The 18407-nt window shown below is 41.0% G+C and overlaps 2 protein-coding genes across 4 annotated transcripts in view; one reads left to right on the forward strand and one right to left on the reverse strand.

Annotated features, from left to right (window-relative positions):
* Positions 1–18407, forward strand: part of LOC143826281 (vomeronasal type-2 receptor 26-like) — a 56047-nt gene that overhangs the window by 31395 nt on the left and 6245 nt on the right. Inside the window, exons 7-8 of one of the 3 annotated variants that reach the window (XM_077315004.1) lie at positions 4827–4936; positions 5748–5915. The exons of 1 other annotated variant lie outside the window; for it this stretch is intronic. The gene's annotated coding sequence lies outside the window, so the exon portion shown is untranslated. Of the gene's footprint in view, positions 1–1945; positions 2019–4826; positions 4937–5747; positions 5916–18407 lie in introns of those variants that run through there. One more of the 3 variants, XM_077314999.1, reaches the window with a different exon arrangement.
* LOC143825142 (vomeronasal type-2 receptor 26-like) lies at positions 11010–18066 on the reverse strand. The gene is made up of 6 exons (XM_077313165.1): positions 17924–18066; positions 16519–16810; positions 16072–16238; positions 14137–14326; positions 13040–13166; positions 11010–11935 (listed from the first exon to the last, which is right to left on the reverse strand). The coding sequence occupies exons 1-6, from the start codon at positions 18064–18066 to the stop codon at positions 11010–11012; spliced, it is 1845 nt and encodes a 614-aa protein (XP_077169280.1).

Genomic DNA, 18407 nt, shown 5'->3' on the forward strand with positions numbered 1-18407 from the left:
GTTGCTTGGATAAGTGAGCAGGAAAGAACAGTATAGTTGGCAAAGGTTTTCCCCACCAGTTTCTTCATCCTGGATCCTGGCTTGGTGCTCATGAAGGCCAGAACCACTGTGACAGTCTTTGCAAGCATGCAAGATAGAGCAATGGAGAAGATGATGCCAAAAGCAATTTGTCTTATGAGGCATGTCACCCTCCCAGGCTGCCCAATAAATAGCAAGGCACAAAGGAAGCAGAGCAAGATGGAGAAAAGAAGGCCATAGGTGAGGTTGTGGTTGTTAGCTCTGACGATGGGCGTGTTGTGGTACCTCATAAAGATTCCCAGTATCAAAATGGTGAGACAAGAAAATGAAAGTGCCGTTATAGCTAAACTGACCCCCAATGGGTCTTCATAAGATAAGAAAGTGACATCCTTTGGAATGCATGAATCCTTATCATTGTTAGGATATTGATCGTCTGGGCATTTAAAGCAGTCATCCATGTCTGAAAATGAAAACATTTCTTTTGAATTTCCTCAAACTTCCAAACATCATTTTGTTTTGTATGTAAAGAAAAAGTCCCTGATCTTGTACTGATATGAATTTCAGGATCATACTATGGAGATTAAAATTTGAATTGACATGAGGTAAACAGCAATAACATTTCTACAAGGTGCAATTCTCTCCCGTACATTATTTAACATCTTTATGTGCCCCCTCACCCAGCTGGTTTGGAGTTTTGGGCTTGGGTGTCACCCATATAAGGATGATACCCTGCTCTATCTTTTGATGGACAGCTGGGTGCCCCCTCTCATTATTTGGCCAGATGCCTTGAGGCCATGGCAGATTACTTCCAACCAAGTTGTCTGATGCTCAAACTCTTGAAGATGGAGGTCCTCTGGCAGGGTGAGAAAGGGCCAGACCAGGTAGCATGCCTTGCTAAGCCTGACAGGTGTGCAGCTCTCAGTTGCTCAATCAGCCAGGAGTCTAAGAGTGATCCTTAATGCCTCCCTGACTACGGAGGCTCAGGTCACAAGAGTAGCTAAGATGATTCTGTATAATATTCATCAAGCTAAGCTACTAGTGCCCTATGCAAGAGTTGACTCTAGGCTAGATTACTGTAACTTGCTGTAAACTGGCCTTCTCTTATCTCTACTCTGAAAATAGCAGCTGGTTCAGAATGTGGCTTCCCAGGTCCACACTAAAACTTCTTGGAGGATCCATATGATACCAATTCTTCAGCAACTACATTGGCTTCCAGTTGAATTCTAGATCCAGTTTAAAATGTTGGCATTAACCTTTAAGGCCATACATAGTCTGGGCCCAGTGCATCTTAAAGACAGACTGAGTGCATCCCCCAAAGGTCATGCCTTGATTAAATCTTTGTTGGTCTTAAAAGTGCTATTGGACTCAGCCAGTGCCAACATGCTGGTGATCCCCAGCCCCAATGAAATGGGTCTGTTCTTGACCAGGGCCTAGTACCAGCTTGTTGGAATGAGCTCCCAGGTGGTATTAATTTGGGGAATGTAGCTTTGTGGTCCCACAGCAATGCGGACCATTTATTTATTTTTATGTATGTATGTATGTATGTATGTATGTATGTATGTATGTATGTATGTATTTAAACCGCCCAGACCTGCAAAGAAATGGGTGGCACAGAAAAATAAATAAATAAATAAATAAATAAATAAATAAATAAATAAATAAATAAATAAATAAATAAATAAATAAATAAATAAATAAATAAATAAATAAATATTATTTCTGTATATCCAGCATTTTGAAGAAACATTTAGATTTGTCAAACTTTTGAAAAACTTTTTGTATTTGGGATTATACAATATATAATTTGCTGTGTGAATTACTTTTTATTTTTTGAATGTTTATTTTCTGTTCAACACCATTTGGAAGATAAAAATAGAACTCTGAACACTGACCCTACAAAGTATAATTTCTCAATAACTTTTTTTAGGATAGTCCTAAATAAGTAGTGACAAAAGTATATCTTGCTACTGGATTAAAAGAACTAAGAAAGTACAAAAAAGGCAAAAGGACATAGATCAGCTGAAGAAAGTTCAAATGGAAATAGTCTGAACAGGAAGAATTCGACAATCTAGGTACCTTTCTGGCTTGAAATCTTTCCTTTTGTACATGGAATACAATTGTAACAACAAAATGGCTTCCCATCCTGTCTTTCCTTTCTAGAACCCAGTTGGCAGCTCTCAGTACACAGGGAAAAGGGCAATATCTGGTGATTACATTGGGAAAAATAGATTATCATTTGAGAGAACATAAGTGGATATTTTCATTTCCTTAAGGACCCACAATGTTAGTGTGAGTTAGAGAGAGGTCCTTAAAGACCAACACATTTTTTAAAAAATATTCTAGCTTGCAGTTTTGTAGAGTCAAACTTTTGCAGACATAATAGTGGACTCTTTGTAATACATAAACCGTTAGCATCAAATAATTACATTCCTTAGAAGGTAGACCTTTATGGAAAAATTTGCACGCTTTGTACTTTGGCTATATCTGCTATTTGAAGATAAATCTCAAAACAGTTCAGTGTAAAAACAAAACAAAAACTCCCTCACCACAGTTGAGATTTGGTGGCAAAAATCAGTGTGTTCAACAACTCCAGGGCGTGTTCCAAATAATCTGAGGGTAAATATGCACACTCAAATAAGCTTACACATTTTGGTTCATATTGCCCCCACCCCTTTGTTTCTTAAATAACTAACATACATTTTGCAGAATTTTATAAGGACATATTCTCAGTTGTCTGCCTGCAGATTCTTCCTCTTTCCTACAAAAATGAAATTTTTTCCCCAACCAACCTGATCTCCAGAGGGATTAGCAGACTTGCTCTTAAGGCCACCACACTATCCTATGCTGAAATTTCCCTCTAACTTCTTGTGGTGTTTTTCTGCGGGTTGAAGTCTCAGGTTTGCTTTAGAAGCTTCTGTCTGGACCTTGCTTGGAGTACACGGATCATGATATGGACTTCATACTCCATTCTGAGCCCTTTCCTGAACTAAAGTCTGGACTATTTTTTTAATTGCTATTTATAGCTAGCTAGCGTTTCTCCTTGATCCCTGAGGAGAAGGTTAACTGGTGGGAGCCACTTCAAGAGGCTGTAAATGGGACCCTGTTATCCATTTTCTTGAACCTTCAGGGGTCTTTAGTAGAGAGGAAGTCTTTGGTTGGCTGAAACTTTTGTGCCATTTGATATTAAAACAGCTGTTCCAGAAATCTACCATTTCCTTTGCATTTTATCCAATAGTAAAAGAAATGGCTGATTTAACATACTTTTCAGATTTTTGTAAACATACTCCTGAAATGTAATGAAAATTATGATCTTGCCTATTATGAAATTATGATGCAAAATTAAAACTTTTTTTCAAGTATATACCTCTAATATATATATCCAAAATGCACAGAGAAACATTTGAAACATTAGGAAATCATTACTGAAAGATGAGTTCCACCCAATAAAACGGACTGTGCCTGCCAAGAATGATTCATTCAGATTGGAAGCACTATCAGGCTATCTTCATTCAGACCCTACCTCTTTAAAACTTTTATGCCAAGTGATAGATTGGTCATCAATGGTGAGCATGTTGTCGTGGGAAGCGTGGGGATCCAGTCTTCCAACTTTCACTCTGTCAAATGATTGGTTGGGGAAAGTGATCAAGTTTACTATTTCAAATCCCTGTATCAGTTCCCTGTTATGATCAAAGGAAATCTTGTCTCCCGCATTGTTGTTAAAAGAGAGATCTTTAAGAAAGTAGTGCAGCTAAAATGAATGAGGAAAACATAAACATTTAAAAGATGCAAACTGATAATAGATGAGCCATCTAGCCAAATGTGTCAAGGGCCCATTCTGCATGGGCGGGAAAGGCTGAGAGGGTATTCATATGGAAGAGAGTATTCATGGATCAGGTCCTCAATTGGCCTGGGTTAATGGAACATGGGAGAATCGGTGTTCCCTTAGCTGCGGCAGGGGCCAACAGGAGGGGAAAAAAGGGGACAAAGAATGCCCTGGTTGGCTTCACAGCACTTTGTGGTGCTGTGGGGTGGACCAGGGAATTCAGTTTCATACTGCAGGAAGGTAGGATTGCATGGAACCCAACCCCACCCTCCTGCAAAATAAAGAACCCCCCACGGCCCCACATTGCATGGTGAAACTAATTTGCCACTGGAATATTCCAAGCGGGAGCTTTTCCCAGTTCCTCTATTTGAGTATATTGATAACAGCCGCCAGTAAACATAGGAGGCATCCAGCTATTCTTTCTCCATGGTCCTGGATGTTACATAATGCATATGCCATCATATATGGTGTACTGTATGCTCCTGTAAGTGAGGAAGGAGAAGAGGGGGAAGAAGAGCTTGGCCATATGCAACCCCTTGCTGAACTATGGTTTCCCCACATCCTGTTATAAAGCATAGATCGGGTCAAAGGCACATCAGCAGAAAGGTAAGAACCAAAGAAATCTCAGCCCTTGCTATGTTAGTCCATGATTCACAGCCAAAGTCTTTCCACAGTGGCTTAGCCTTCGAGGAGGGTGGTAAATGAATGAATGAATGAATGAATGAATGAATGAATGAATGAATAAATAAATAAATAAATAAATAGGGAAATGGGGTTGCTGCCTGATATATACAATTTCCCAACTTATTCTTGTAAGCTCTATTGTGTCTCTCTGGGGGACAATGGGATGTTAATTTCATTAATAGTCCACATTTCTCTTTGATGGTCAAGACAGAACGAGTATACTTAAATAAATAAATAAATAATATTTAGAATAGATAAATAAATAATGACTTTTCTGTATTCTTGTCTATCTTCTGAACAGATTGCTGTTTTAATCCGAGATCAGAGCAAAATGCGCAGAGCAATCCTGACCCAAAGTATACTCAAAATCCTAGGGAAGTAGGTTTGTGGAGCCATTGGTCCATTTTACAAGTGAGGGGAAGTCATTCCTTCATTATTCCTTAAGAGCCATCTTGGTGTAGTGGTTAGGAGTGCAGACTTCTAATCTGGCGAGCCGGGTTTGATTCTACATTCCCCACATGCAACCAGCTGGGTGACCTTGGGCTCGCCACAGCAATGATAAAGCTGTTCTGACCGAGCAGTAATATCAGGGCTCTCTCAGCCTCACCTACCTCACAAGGTGTCTGTTGTGGAAAGAGGAAAGGGAAGGCAACTGTAAGCCTCTTTGAGACTTCTTCGGGTATTGAAAAGCAGCATATGAGAACCAATTCTTCTTTTTCTTGCGGGAAATCTTTCTAAGGGGCTGGGGATTGCATGTGTTGAAAGGTCGTGGCAGCCAAATGGCAGTTGTACTGCTGGTTTCAATAACCCCCCAAATTATTATTATTTTCTATTTCTGACCAAATAAAGGAAGGAGGAGAAGACGCCAAGGCCACTGATCCCAGGGAAACAGTGAAGAAACAAATAATTATTTGGACTTGTTACCCTATCATCACATTTCAGCATTACCTGCCATGCAAATGGATCCTGAAGATTGAATATTCTGTGTTTGTGCTGCCATGATTGCATGGCATGTAAAGCATGGGCCACAGCATAGACAGCACTGTAGATGTTGTAGCTCTGGCCAATCATGTCCATTTCAAAGATTAACCCTGAAAGGCTCTCAAGCTTCTCTGCTCCGGTGCAGGTATTCTCACTTTCCTTGCTAACAAACTGAGTTGGAGGTACACAGTTGAATGCCTCTTTCCAGAAATCTTTGACAAAACCATCTTCTTTTGTCCAGAAGTGCTTTCTGGCCCGAAGGAAATCCTGGAATCCTGGTACTTCATTTGAATGAACATTGAAGGACAGAGCTCCATGGATATCCTGTATGTCCCAACTCCTTTGATAACTGAATGACGTCAACACCATTTGAGTGGTCATAATCCACACTTTACCTTGAGGCTCCATTGTCACCATTCCCATCATTGGTAAATATAACAACCATCTCAAATGTATCATATGCTCCTCATGAACAATTATTACATTAGCATTGCTTTCCATGAGAACGTTGTATGTTGACACAAACATACTGATGAAGTCAAAAAGTTTACCAAGATAAAATCTCTTGAGTCTTTCTATGAAGGCAAAGCAGATGCCCCTAAGAGGGAAAACTGCAAGTAGTGTCTGCACAAACCTTTCTCCAATGTCACCATCTGCTGTAAGCACTCCAACCCACACCCATCTGAAATGCAGCAGTAGCTGAAGAATCCCTGCATACTCATAGGCTTCACTGGGGACCATTTTGTAGAAGGGATTGGTTGCTGCTTTTTCATTCTTCCATGGAGCAGATCCATAAATGTACTATGCAAATGTAAAGTAGATGGGTAAATGGAGAAGAGAGAGATTTGCAGATAAACATAGCTTACATACTTGACAGATATGTGTTATATTGTTAAAGAAATTGAGAACTTTTTTTTTAAGTTGGCAGGCATTGTAGGACCTTTGAAAAATGAAGAAAGGGGATCGGCTTCCTAGCTTGATTGAAAGGCGGAAGAGAGTCTTGTATAAAGCATGTTGCTCTCTTCCGCCACTTCCAGTCATGCTTGTGGAAGGTGAGAAGTGCAAAAAGGCAGCAAGACAGCAAGAAGGTGAGGAGTGGCCAGGAGGCATGATAATATTTAGTGCTATGCCATACAGTTGGCATAACAGTATTTTTTGTGATGTGCGGAAATGCCTTAAAAACTAGGAATTTCACCCACTGGACACAAAAACAGCATTGAGAAAAGGAAATCAAATTAGTGTATTTTTTCCCTTTACAGTGTGTAGTAAACTGGACAAGGAAAGCATAGGGCCATCTCCTTCCCTCCTCTTTTTGCACTCAGTCCAGAAAAGTCAATTTCATGAGGCTTCTTAACAGATGAGATAATCCTGGTGAGTTTCTTTCAAAAGCAAGAGGTTTTTTAATATTATAAAAATCTCCTGGTGATATTCTTTCTCCTCTGTTGTGTTTTGTTGAGGAAAATTATTGATAATACTAGCCCAACTCAATCTTAAATTACCCATACCATAATGTCATATTTGGAGAGACAAAGAGAAAATATGACTTATTGATCATGTATTTTACTACCTGTGGAACTTTGTAGGGGCCCACAATTTCTGCTATGTTGAGAGAGATTTCAGTGTAAAGAGCTCCAATGACTGCCATCAGGTTATTCTGGATCCCACACTTGTAGTTGGGGATGAATCTGTTGTACGTTGAAAGAAGTTCTAGTGTACCACGATAGGTCCACCATGCAGCAAAATAACTGTCGTACATGTTGAAGCCCAAAGTGACATTGGGTAAGAGCTGGTGATTTAGATTGATCTCCTCCACAGCAAATACCAAAGCCAAAATATGCTGGTAGTTTTTGGTCAGCACACTGGAATAAGAGTTGTAGACAGCATTACAAGGAATATTTTCACTCCGTAAGATCATTGTCCCATTAATTGTGCTCCAACAAGGGGACTATTTTTGAATTAGATGCATCAAACTCAGAAGACTACTGAAAAAGTACTGATATAAATTTGCAAGCATAATAATGCCTTACAGGGTCTCACCAATCGCTGACTGACGAGGGTGGAGATCGAAGAAATTCTCAACAGAAAGCAATAGGAACTGGGAAGTAATGCCTCCTATAATGAGGTCCCCAGGCTGAAAATATCTATGAAGAACCAGGAGAGGATCACCAATGGTACATTTTTCTGTATCTCTCTTGGATGCTACATAGGGCAGCAGCAAAAGTATCTGTGCCACATTCCTAAACACACATCTTCCCTCCAGATACAGGATGCCTGGTTTCCACATTATACATAAAGTCTTCAGAACTACACCAGAGTAATGTGAATGGTGATTCATTCTATCAAGATGCTCTTCTGGAGCCTGCCTTATAACTCCTAGAGAACTGAGCACCAGACATTGAAAATTGCCTGTCTGTCCTTTTTAGCTTCAGCTCAGAATGGGATAATTGACATTGCTTATGTTACTCTTCACATGGTTTAGTGTTTCATTTTCAGATGTTTAGTGGGTTTATCAAGAGACTTTAGAGGGGGCCAAATTAATCACCATAATTTTGATAATCATACGTGTTAGAAGACAAGATCTGTTATGAATATGTTTGTCATCTCTAAGGCAGCCACACTGACTCCCAGTTGAATTCCAGATCCACTTTAAGGTACAAACCTTCAAGGTCATACATGGACTGGGCCTAACATATGGACCACTTAGTAACTATATCCACCAAGGGCATAATGATTGCCCAGTTCCAGAAAACTGGTGATCCCTAGCCTTAAAGAACTATGTCCAGCCTCAACAAGGGCCAGGACCTTTTCAATCCTGGCCATAAGCTGGTGGAATGAGCTTGTGGAAGAGCTGCAGGCTCTTTGAGAGCTGGCTCACTTTTGAAGGGAACACTTCTTCCAAGTTTTTGATTGGGGCCGATGAACATCACGACGACGTGAACAAAAATATTGAAATGCTCCCTCTATAAGGCTGTACACCCCCTGCCCCAAAACCAAAAACTAAAGACAGTAATATCTGATGACAAATCAGATAATAAGTTCAACTTGGAAGGTTTAAATGTTTTTAAGTTTTAATGTTTTAATTTAATGCTATAGATGAATTGTTCATATAGTTATCTATGCGATTTTTAAAACGATGGAGGCCACCCCAAGTCATCCTGCTGGGAGGGATGGGGTATAAGTCCCATTATTTAAATAAATAAATAAATAATGAGAGACTTCATAGGATAATGAACTAATATTTTACTATATTTGTTCACAAACCCAGTGCCTAGGGAAGGGGGATGGCTAGCAACGGCAAAGGACTCCTCCCACGGAAACCTGCCAATAAACCCAATCACTCTCAATATTTTGGAGAAAAACAGCCACAACTTTATTGCCCACAGCTGTAAGATGCCTTGACAAAGCTTGGGATGAACAGATCCTGGCGTTGACTGACCTACCTGCCAGTCAATGTATCCTGGTTGACCACAATGCCCCAACTGCAGTACGCAACAGGCAGAAATTAGTAAGTTCTTCTTAAAATGATTTTAAAAATTTAATATAAAATAGAATAGCTTAGAAAAAGATTATGAGAAAAGCAACAAAGTACAGACATCTCACATCTTAAAATTCACCTGAACAGGAACCTAACCCACACATGACCAGTCGTGTATTTTGTATTTTATCTTTTATAGTTTATTTAATCATTTTAAGATCTATTTGGTTATGTAACCCCATTTTACTATTTTGTTGAAATTTTAAACCCTACTTTTATATGTATTATACATTTTATGCCAATAAAAGGTTACTGACTGACTGACCAGTCGTGGTATCTTCTCCAACACAATATAGAACTACATTAGTCAATATTGATACATAGTTATTTTATTTTACTTTACCTCTAGCCACACTAAGTCTTGCTCACCTTCTAATAAGTCACTTTTCATTATACTGTGCAAAGACAAAGAACTACATTGGTAGCGAGATAAACATTTATCATAATACGCCTATATATGGTCATGCCAACCAACCCACCCGCACCCCCAGAATGGCTAGTGATGAGCCTGGAAGGCATGGGAAGGGGAAGGGCCCTATGTGAGTGTATACACAGCTATGCTTCATAAGCATGTTCTACAAAATTGTGAAAATCCTGGGGTTTCTGGGAGCCCGGGGAATGTTTCAGGGGTTTCTAAAGGGTACAGAAGTTGAAATAGGCAGGTATATGACAAAGAGTTCAAACAACATAGATTTTGCTCATTGTTAAGCTTTAATTGGTCATACACCCATGTTTTGTTTTGTTTTTTGGTTGAACAACAAATCATTTCATTGCATGTTAATAATGATATAAAAATTTATTAAGCAACTAAAATGGAAACATAAGGAACATATAAGGCCATTTGTAATTGCGTTAACTGGCACTCATACTACTTCCAAGTCATTTGTAATGGAGGGGCAGTCTCAGAAGAAACCCATGTACATTGCAATGTATACACTTTAATGGTATTCATTTGCCTTGCAGGGGGAAATAGACACATCTCTATTGGCTGCAGAGGAGAGGACACACAGTAATGGGTTTAAACTTCAAGTACAATGATATAGGCTAGATATCAGGAAAAACATTTTCACAGTCAGAGTAGTTCAGCAGTGGAATAGGCTGCCTAAGGAGGTGGTGAGCTCCCCCTCACTGGCAGTCTTCAAGCAAAGGTTGGATGCACACTTTTCTTGGATGCTTTAGGATGCTTAGGGCTGATACTGCGTTGAGCAGGGGGTTGGACTAGATGGCCTGTATGGCCCCTTCCAACTCTATGATTCTATGATTCTATGATTCTATGATTCTATGATTCTATGATTCTATGATTCTATGATTCTATGATCTCAATAAAACGCTGAAACTTTTATGGAATGGAAAATGGCCACAGCTTGTTTATTCATTGTGGGAGGTGACCAAGCATGGAAGCGGATATTGCCCTCTTGTGGTCAGCCAACCACAAGGCACATCCAATTGATAGCAGATCCCTCAACAGGTGATTCTGTTTAGAAAGCCTTCACCAGGACATCCTGCTAACCTGCGGGAGGTGGCCTCGTAGTGCGAAACTCGCATGGTGTTTTGCCTCTGGTGGGTTTTGCCTGCCACCCAGAAATGCGAGCCCTTTAACACAGCCCCTTTTGAGGTTCCCCATTAAACCAGTAGGTCAGCGCGCAAGCTTGACCCCTTCTAGAAAACTTTGCTTCCAGTGCACCATCTTCCAGCTGTGACATTTTTTCAAAATACTAAATCTAACAATCACACAACCGAAACCTTTGTAACATAACATCAAGGGAGGGAGGGTGGGTGTGGCTCCCGGCTCCGAGGGGGAAAAGAGGCTGGGCACTTCACGTGGCTCCTCTTACACAGCAGCTCCCAGCCCCTCCCCTTGCTGCCATTCCTGTCGCGCCATGCTAGGGGAGCTGGGAAATGTAGTCCCGGCTCACCCACAGTGTTTTCTTTGCCGTGTCAGCCCCCCCCCCGCGACAAATGGCCCCCTCATCCGAACTCAGGTAATCGTATTGCCACTCTTCTTCTGATTAGCTGTTCCCTGTTGTTTAACTCAGGTCTAAACACAATGATGTAACATTTAGGGGCAAAGATGCAACCCAGCAACCCAGCAGTGGAAGCCAAGATAGAGAAGATCTCCACAGCTGCCATGTATTTCCCCTTTGTGCTCAGGTAGGTTGGAACAAAGGATAACCAAACCATGCAAAACACCAACATGCTGAAAGTGATGAACTTGGCTTCATTGAAACTGTTGGGTAACTTCCTGGCCAGGAAAGCCACCATGAAACTGACACAGGCCAGGAAACCCATATAGCCCAAAACAGAGTAAAACATGGTAGGAGATCCCTCGTTACATTGCAAGATGATTTCTTCAGTCATTGAATGCATGTCCGCTTCCGAAAATGGAGGAGAGATTCCCAACCAAACTCCACAAATACCCACTTGGATAAGAGAGCAGGAAAGAACAATATAAACTGCGAAGAACTTCCCCACCAGTTTCTTCATTCTGGATCCTGGTTTAGTGCTCATAAAAGCCAGAACCACCGTGACAGTCTTTGCCAGCACGCAAGATACAGCGATGGAGAAGATGATGCCAAAAGCAATTTGTCTTATGAGGCATGTCATCTTCACAGGTTGCCCAATAAATAGCAAGGCACAAAGGAAGCAGAGCAAGAGGGAGAGAAGAAGGCCATAGGTGAGGTTGTGATTGTTGGCTCTAATGATTGGCGTGTTGTGATACCTCATGAAGATTCCCAGTATCACAATGGTGAGCCAAGAAAATGAAAGTGCCGAGATAGCTAAACTGATCCCCAGGGGGTCTTCATAAGATAAGAAGCTGACCTTCTTCGGAATACATGAGTCCTTGAGTTTGTTTGGATATTGATCTTCTGGGCATTTGAAGCACTCAAGCATGTCTGGAAATGAAGTTAACGAATGTTAGGATATTGAGGACAAAAATACCTGCATTTGCTATCCCACAACATAAAATGCTAAACTCTGGCCTCAGAAATATCAGCTCATATCTTGGGCATTTCAAAAATTGTAAAACTATTAACATAAAGCGGCCTGAGCTTACCCGGGGGGCGCCATTGAGACAGTGGGTTAGGCGGGCAGAAGGAGTTGAAAGGAGGAGGGAGGAAGGAGATTCCAGGGTTCATGCATGGGAAAGAGCTAGGGCAGCATGATGCCCTGGCATTGGTTGTGGGAGCGCACTGTTGCCTTTAATGCACCGTGTGCTTTGCCTGGCCTCTTTTGACGGGTTTAGCCTGCCATCTCTAGAGACCCATGGTGGGTTACAATGTAGCATCCCCATAAAACATATAAAGCCCCATCTAGTCCCCTAACAATGCCGACATCACATTGAAAGCACCCTGAACCTTGTATCTTTTTCTTCTCTTAAAATGTCATTGTGTGCCTTTCCACCGATCCATTTTATTCTGTTTTATGTGGTAAATATTATACAGAATAGATACCAAAAGCCCATTATTATTATTAGTAGTAGTAATAGTTGTAGAAGTATTGTTATTATTGTTATTATTTAGATTTTAAGCCTGCTGCTCTAGAGACTCGAGGCACATTACTTTATCAAACCCTCATAAAACATAAAAACACATCTAGTACCATAACAATCCCGACAGGATAATAAAAACAACCTGAACTGAGATTGGCAGCATAGCCAGTCCCCCGCCCCCATTTCCCACAGCCATCCACCCACCCGGGTGGGGTACAGTAGATGGCACCATGTAGCCTGAGGAGGGGCCTCATTGTTCCTAGACATGACCTCAGCCAAACACCTGATGGAAGAGCTCCGTTTAATTTTGATATCATCACTATTGTTTTTTTGTTTGTATAGCTGGGGAAAACAGAGCAGTTTTATATTTAATGGGGAGGCAAGATGGCGTGAACTGGAATGTTTGAATAACAACAAAGGCAGCATTAATGATCTATCAGGTTAGTGCAAAATGAGCACCATGCTAAGCAGATTACAGCTGACTGAGGACAGAGGCATTAACCCTTACCTTTCTGCCTTGCAACCTTTCCTCTTGTACATGGAACACAATCGTAACAACAAAATGGCTCCCCTTCCTGCCTTTTCTTACTGTAACCTGGCTGGCAGCTCTCCGTACAGAGAGAAGACGGCAATTTCTGGTTATAACATAGGGGAAAATACATTATTACCCTTTAGGAGAATATAGGCATGCACATGCATAACTCTGGGGCAGGAAATTTCTGCTGTGACTCATAACAGTGGTGGAAACAGGGGGGGGGCAAGGGGGCATAGAGTCTCATCACAGGATGGTGGGATAGCGGCATGCCACTATTCCACAATCATTGGGGTATAGAAATGCCCCGTTGGACTCCGCAGTACAGCAAACCAAAACAGGGCATTTTGTGCCCCTGCAGAGACACTGTAGATGTGGGGGAGGTGGAATCTCATCTCTTATGTATTGGCCTGCCCCAGCCACGCCTCTGCTGGCACCACAGCAAGATAGGGAATGCTGAGTAATCTACATTGCATTGCCGTGGATCATCAGAGGCCCTAACACGGGTCATTGGTGGTAAAGGGCCAAACGGCGCCTGCATCATGTCTATTTCTGATTATTATTGATAGCTAGGTAGCTTTTCTCCTTGTTCTCTGGAGATAAGGTTAACTGCTGACAAGCTATTCAAGAGGTTATAAATGCGTCATCCTTGTTCAATTTTCAAGAAACTTTAGGGGTCTTTAGGAGAGAGGATGCCATGGTTTGCCAAAACATTAGTGCCATTTGGTGATAAAAAAAACTTTCCTAGAAATCTGAGATGTCCTCTTCATTTTTGCCTCTAATAAAATAAATGGTCAGAAACCCACTGCAATGTGGTTTTCTTATATGGTAAATTACGATCCTGATTTGTAGTGAAAATGATGAACTTTAACATCTCTGAAACTGTGACACAAAACATATTTTTCAGTTCTGTGCCACTCCCATATATATCCAAAGATAAACACAGAAACACCTGAAACTTCAGGAAATATTTCTTAAAGAAGATCAGTTCCATTCAGTAAAATTCCCTGTGCCTGTCAAGAATCATTCATTCAGAATGGACGCACAACAAATTGTCTTCCCTCAGATCCTACCTCTTTAAAACTGCTGTGCCACATGATGGACTGGTCATAGATGGTGAGCATGTTGTCGTGGGCAGCATGGGGATCCAGTCGCCCTACTTTCACTCTGTGGAATGATTGGTTGGGGAAAGTGAGCAAGTTTACGATGTCAAATCCCTCCATCAGTTCCCTGTTCCAATCAAAGGCAATCTTGTCTCCAGCACTGTTGTTAAAAGAGAGATCTTTAAGAAAGTAGTGCAGCTGAAATGAATAGAGAAAACATATACATTTAAATGATGCAAACTGATAATAGGGGAGGCATCTAGCCAAGTGACCTTTACATGCATTGTCAACTGCTCACAAATGTCACAGTCCTTCTGTCTGAGTTTGTTCAGTTTGTTGTAGCAGGCAGTGAACATGGGATACTTAGCATGGCACCTAGCTAATAAAATGTATACACACCACCCTTCCATAATGCACATGCCATGGCCCTGGAGGTAGATAATATACATGCAATCCTATACCCATTAAGAGAGTGCCTTATCTTGTGCTGATGGGGGGAAGAAGAAGCAGAAAAATATCTTGGCCCCAACAGTAACAACATGCTGAACAATAGTCTCTAGACTTCTCATGAAAAAGCCTGGGTGTGGCCTAAATCATGACACCTTGGGCATAAGTTGAAAGGAAAGACTCAACGGTATCTTGGTGTTGGTGTTGTATGTGTGGGAAATTGGTGCTCCTCAGCAGAAATCTTTCCACCTCCCACAAATCTCTTGAAACAGCACACATACATGCATGCCCATACATACACCTCCCCTGTATAAAGTACACCTCCCTGCCTCCCCTCCCCCGTATAAAGTTTTAAAGGCCAATATGCCTTTTTGCGAGGGACCAGAGCATTGTGAGGCCCTGATGCATCACTGGACTTACTCCATTTGATTGAAAAAATGATATTGATTAGAATGGATAAGCAACCATTGATGAAGTGGAACTACCAGACAGTAAATGTGGCAGGAAGAATATCAGGTGCATGGCAATACAGCCCCAAACCCCCAAAATCCAAATGCAGCCAGCCAGTAGAGGACACGGCGAAGGAGGCAGATTCCCACCCCTGCAGTAGTTCAACCGCCATCTGTAAGGTTCTTTCCAGTTGTCCTAATTAAATGCCACCACGGGCTGGGGCACCTTTCCAGCCAAGATGCCAAACCCCCATCCCTTCTGCTCCTCTTCTCCCCTTCTGTGGAAAAGATCACAGTTATTGCACTGCTGCATATCACTACTACCTGCCATGACTGTGGATTGTTAACTTTCAATATCCTTCGATCAACCCTGGCTTTGTGGCTATGCTGACATGAATGCTTGGCATGCAAAGCATGGGCAACAGCATAGACTGCATTGTAGATGTTGTAGCTCTGGCCAGTCATGGCCACTTCAAAGAATAACCTTGAAAGGCTCTCCAGCTTCTCTGCTCCAGTGCAGGTTCTCTCACTATTCTTGCTAACAAATGAAGGTGGAAACACACAGCTGAAGGCGTCTTTCCAGAAATCTTTGACAAAACCATCTTCTTTTGTCCAGAAGTGCTTTCTGGCCCGAAGGAAATCCAGGAATCCTGGTACTTCATTTGAATGAACACTGAAGGACAGAGCTCCGTGGATATCTTGTATGTCCCAACTCCTTTGATAACTCAAGGATGTCAACACCATTTGAGCTGTCAGAATCCACACTTTACCTTGAAGGGCCATTGTCACCATTCCCATTGTGGGTAAATATAATAACCATCTCAAATGCATCACATGTTCCTCATGAACAATAATGACATTTGCTTTGCTTTCCATGACAACACTGTATGTTGACACCAACAAATTGACAGAGTCAAAAACGTTAACAAGATAAACTGTCTTGAGTCTTTCTATGAAGGCAAAGCAGATGCCGCTGAGAGGGAAAACTGCCAGTAGTATCTGCACAAACCTTTCTCCAATGTCACCATCTGCTGTAAGGACTCCAACCCACACCCATCTGAAATGCAGCAGCAGCTGGAGAATCCCTGCATACTCATAGGCTTCACTGGGGACCATTTTGTAGATGGACACGGATTCTGCTTTATCATTCCTCCTTGGAATGGAGCCATAAGTGAACTATGGAAAGATAAAGGTTACATGTGTGATTTTTAAAAACCTGACACACTTTTATCCCCGTTGATCAGTTCTTTATAAAACCAGGTGCTCTTCATTGTTAAGGATTTGAATGGTTCATCAGAAAAGGAGGCCATGTTTCATGCACACCAGCAAAAGAATGGAGAATGAACTTAGAATCACAATCACAACAACTGAATTACACAAGAACATTCAAGACCAAACCAGAATTATTCGGGGCCCAGTGAAGAAAATTTAACTAACTGATCCTCTTTTCTATTACCTGTGGAACTTTGTAGAGGCCCAAAATCCCTGCTACGTAGAGGGAGGTTGTAGAGTAAAGACCCCCAATGACTGCTATCTGGTTATTCTGGATCCCACACTTGTAGTTGGGGATGAATCGGTGGTACATTGAAAGAAGTTCCAGTGTGCCATGGTAGGTCCACCAGGCATCAAAATAACTGTCATACAAATTGAAGCCCAAAGTGACGTTGGGTAAGATCTGGTGATTTTTATTGATCTCTTCCACAGCAAATACCAAAGCCAAAATATGCTGGTAGTTTTTAGTCAGTACACTGGAATGAGAGTCATATGCAACATTAAAGGGAAAAATCCAGTCAGTAAAATAATTATCACATCAATCTTCTTCCACCAAGAAGATACATCATACCCAGAAGAATACTGTAATTGCACTTTTTTATTTAGGGATTTGTTTTTTAATTTATTTATTACATTTATAGTCTGCTCCTATTGAACCAGTTGTCTTAGAGTGTGTATTATGTGTGATAGCATCAAACTGCATACCATTTCTGCAAGTATTTAAACTGCCTGTATAACTGGGGGGGGGGATTAAATGTAAACTTTAAATTCAGCTGAAATCCCTTCAAAAACTGGTTGCTTTTGCTTTTTGAATTGTCCAAAAATCAATTTCAAAGAGCTGAAAATAATTTTAAAACAAGTTTGGCTAAGCAAAAAGAATGTTCTAAAAATAGCCAGTTAATTTTTTTTTTTAAGTCACAACCTACAACTGGAAAATTAGTTGGTGGAAGGATGGAGTAATGTGTTCAGGGCATTATAGAAAATGTCATTAGCCTATACAAAAAAAATCTTCAGCGAGTTAAATTCAAATTCCCTGCCTTTAAAAAAGAAAACAATGCATGGAAAGAGATAAGAAGACAGGGATACGATGCTATATAATTTAGAACCATAACTGGAAACTTTAAGAGATCACTTGATTCACTGAATCAAGAAATGTTTAAGAGCAGGAACTCTTTAGATTCGATTGTGACTTGCAGGGTGATGTATCAGCTGTATTAATTATTGTTTCAGAGAAAGTCCTGGATTCAAATCTTTGCTGGACTGATTTCACAAACTGAAAGTTACAGGAGGGGGAAAAAATGTTTTTTGCAGGCAAACTGGATAAAATTATAACTTCCAGTTCTACTATGTTACTATTAACAGGTAATTCAGGTCTAAAATGACAACAGGGTATGTCTGTCTGTTCATCTATCTATCTGTGACATGCAGAACTCCTCAGAAAATGATACAATTTAGCAAGATCAATAATGCCTTACAGGTTCTCACCAATCTGTGATTGGTGAGGGTGTTGACTGAAGTCATTCTCAACAGAAGGCAGTATGAATTGGGAAGTAATGCCTCCTATGATGAGGTCCCCAGATTGAAAATACCTATGGACAACAGGGAGAGGTTCACCAATGGTACATTTCTCTGTATCTCTCTTGCATGCTACATAAAGCAGCAGCAAAAGCCTCAAGACCACATCACTAAATACACATTTTCTCTCAAGACACAGGATGCCCAGTTTCCACATTATACATACGGTCTCCAGATGTTATTCTGGAACCTGCCTTAGAAATCCTACTAAATAAAACACCAGTGACCAGACAGCTTGACAACTGCCTGTCTGTCTCCTGAGCTTCGGATCAGAATGGTACACTGGAAACTACTTGAGTTACTCTTTGCACTCTTTGCAGTTACATTTTCAAAGATTTACGTGAACTATCAAGAGACTTCAGGGCTGGGAGAAATAATCACCATCATTTTGATAATTATGTGTTGGAAGACATGGTCAGAATAAGCTGGTTATCTCTTGTACGTTCAATTCTTCTCTTTGCTGTTAGCATAAAAGAAAAAGAAAATAAATAGGCTCCC

This window comes from Paroedura picta, chromosome 16 (genome assembly GCF_049243985.1).
Source record: "Paroedura picta isolate Pp20150507F chromosome 16, Ppicta_v3.0, whole genome shotgun sequence".
In the NCBI taxonomy this organism is placed as follows: domain Eukaryota; kingdom Metazoa; phylum Chordata; class Lepidosauria; order Squamata; family Gekkonidae; genus Paroedura; species Paroedura picta.

Bases quoted from the DNA above. Each gene is read 5' to 3' on its own strand.
- LOC143825142 (XM_077313165.1), bottom strand. From the start codon at position 18,066: ATGTGGAAACTGGGCATCCTGTGTCTTGAGAGAAAATGTGTATTTAGT. The intron at 16,239-16,518 runs GTAATAGAAAAG...ATCTTTCCATAG, and splicing joins GCCTCTACAAAGTTCCACAG to TTCACTTATGGCTCCATTCC. The intron at 11,936-13,039 runs GTAAGGGTTAAT...CTTCATTTCCAG, and splicing joins AAAGGTTGCAAGGCAGAAAG to ACATGCTTGAGTGCTTCAAA.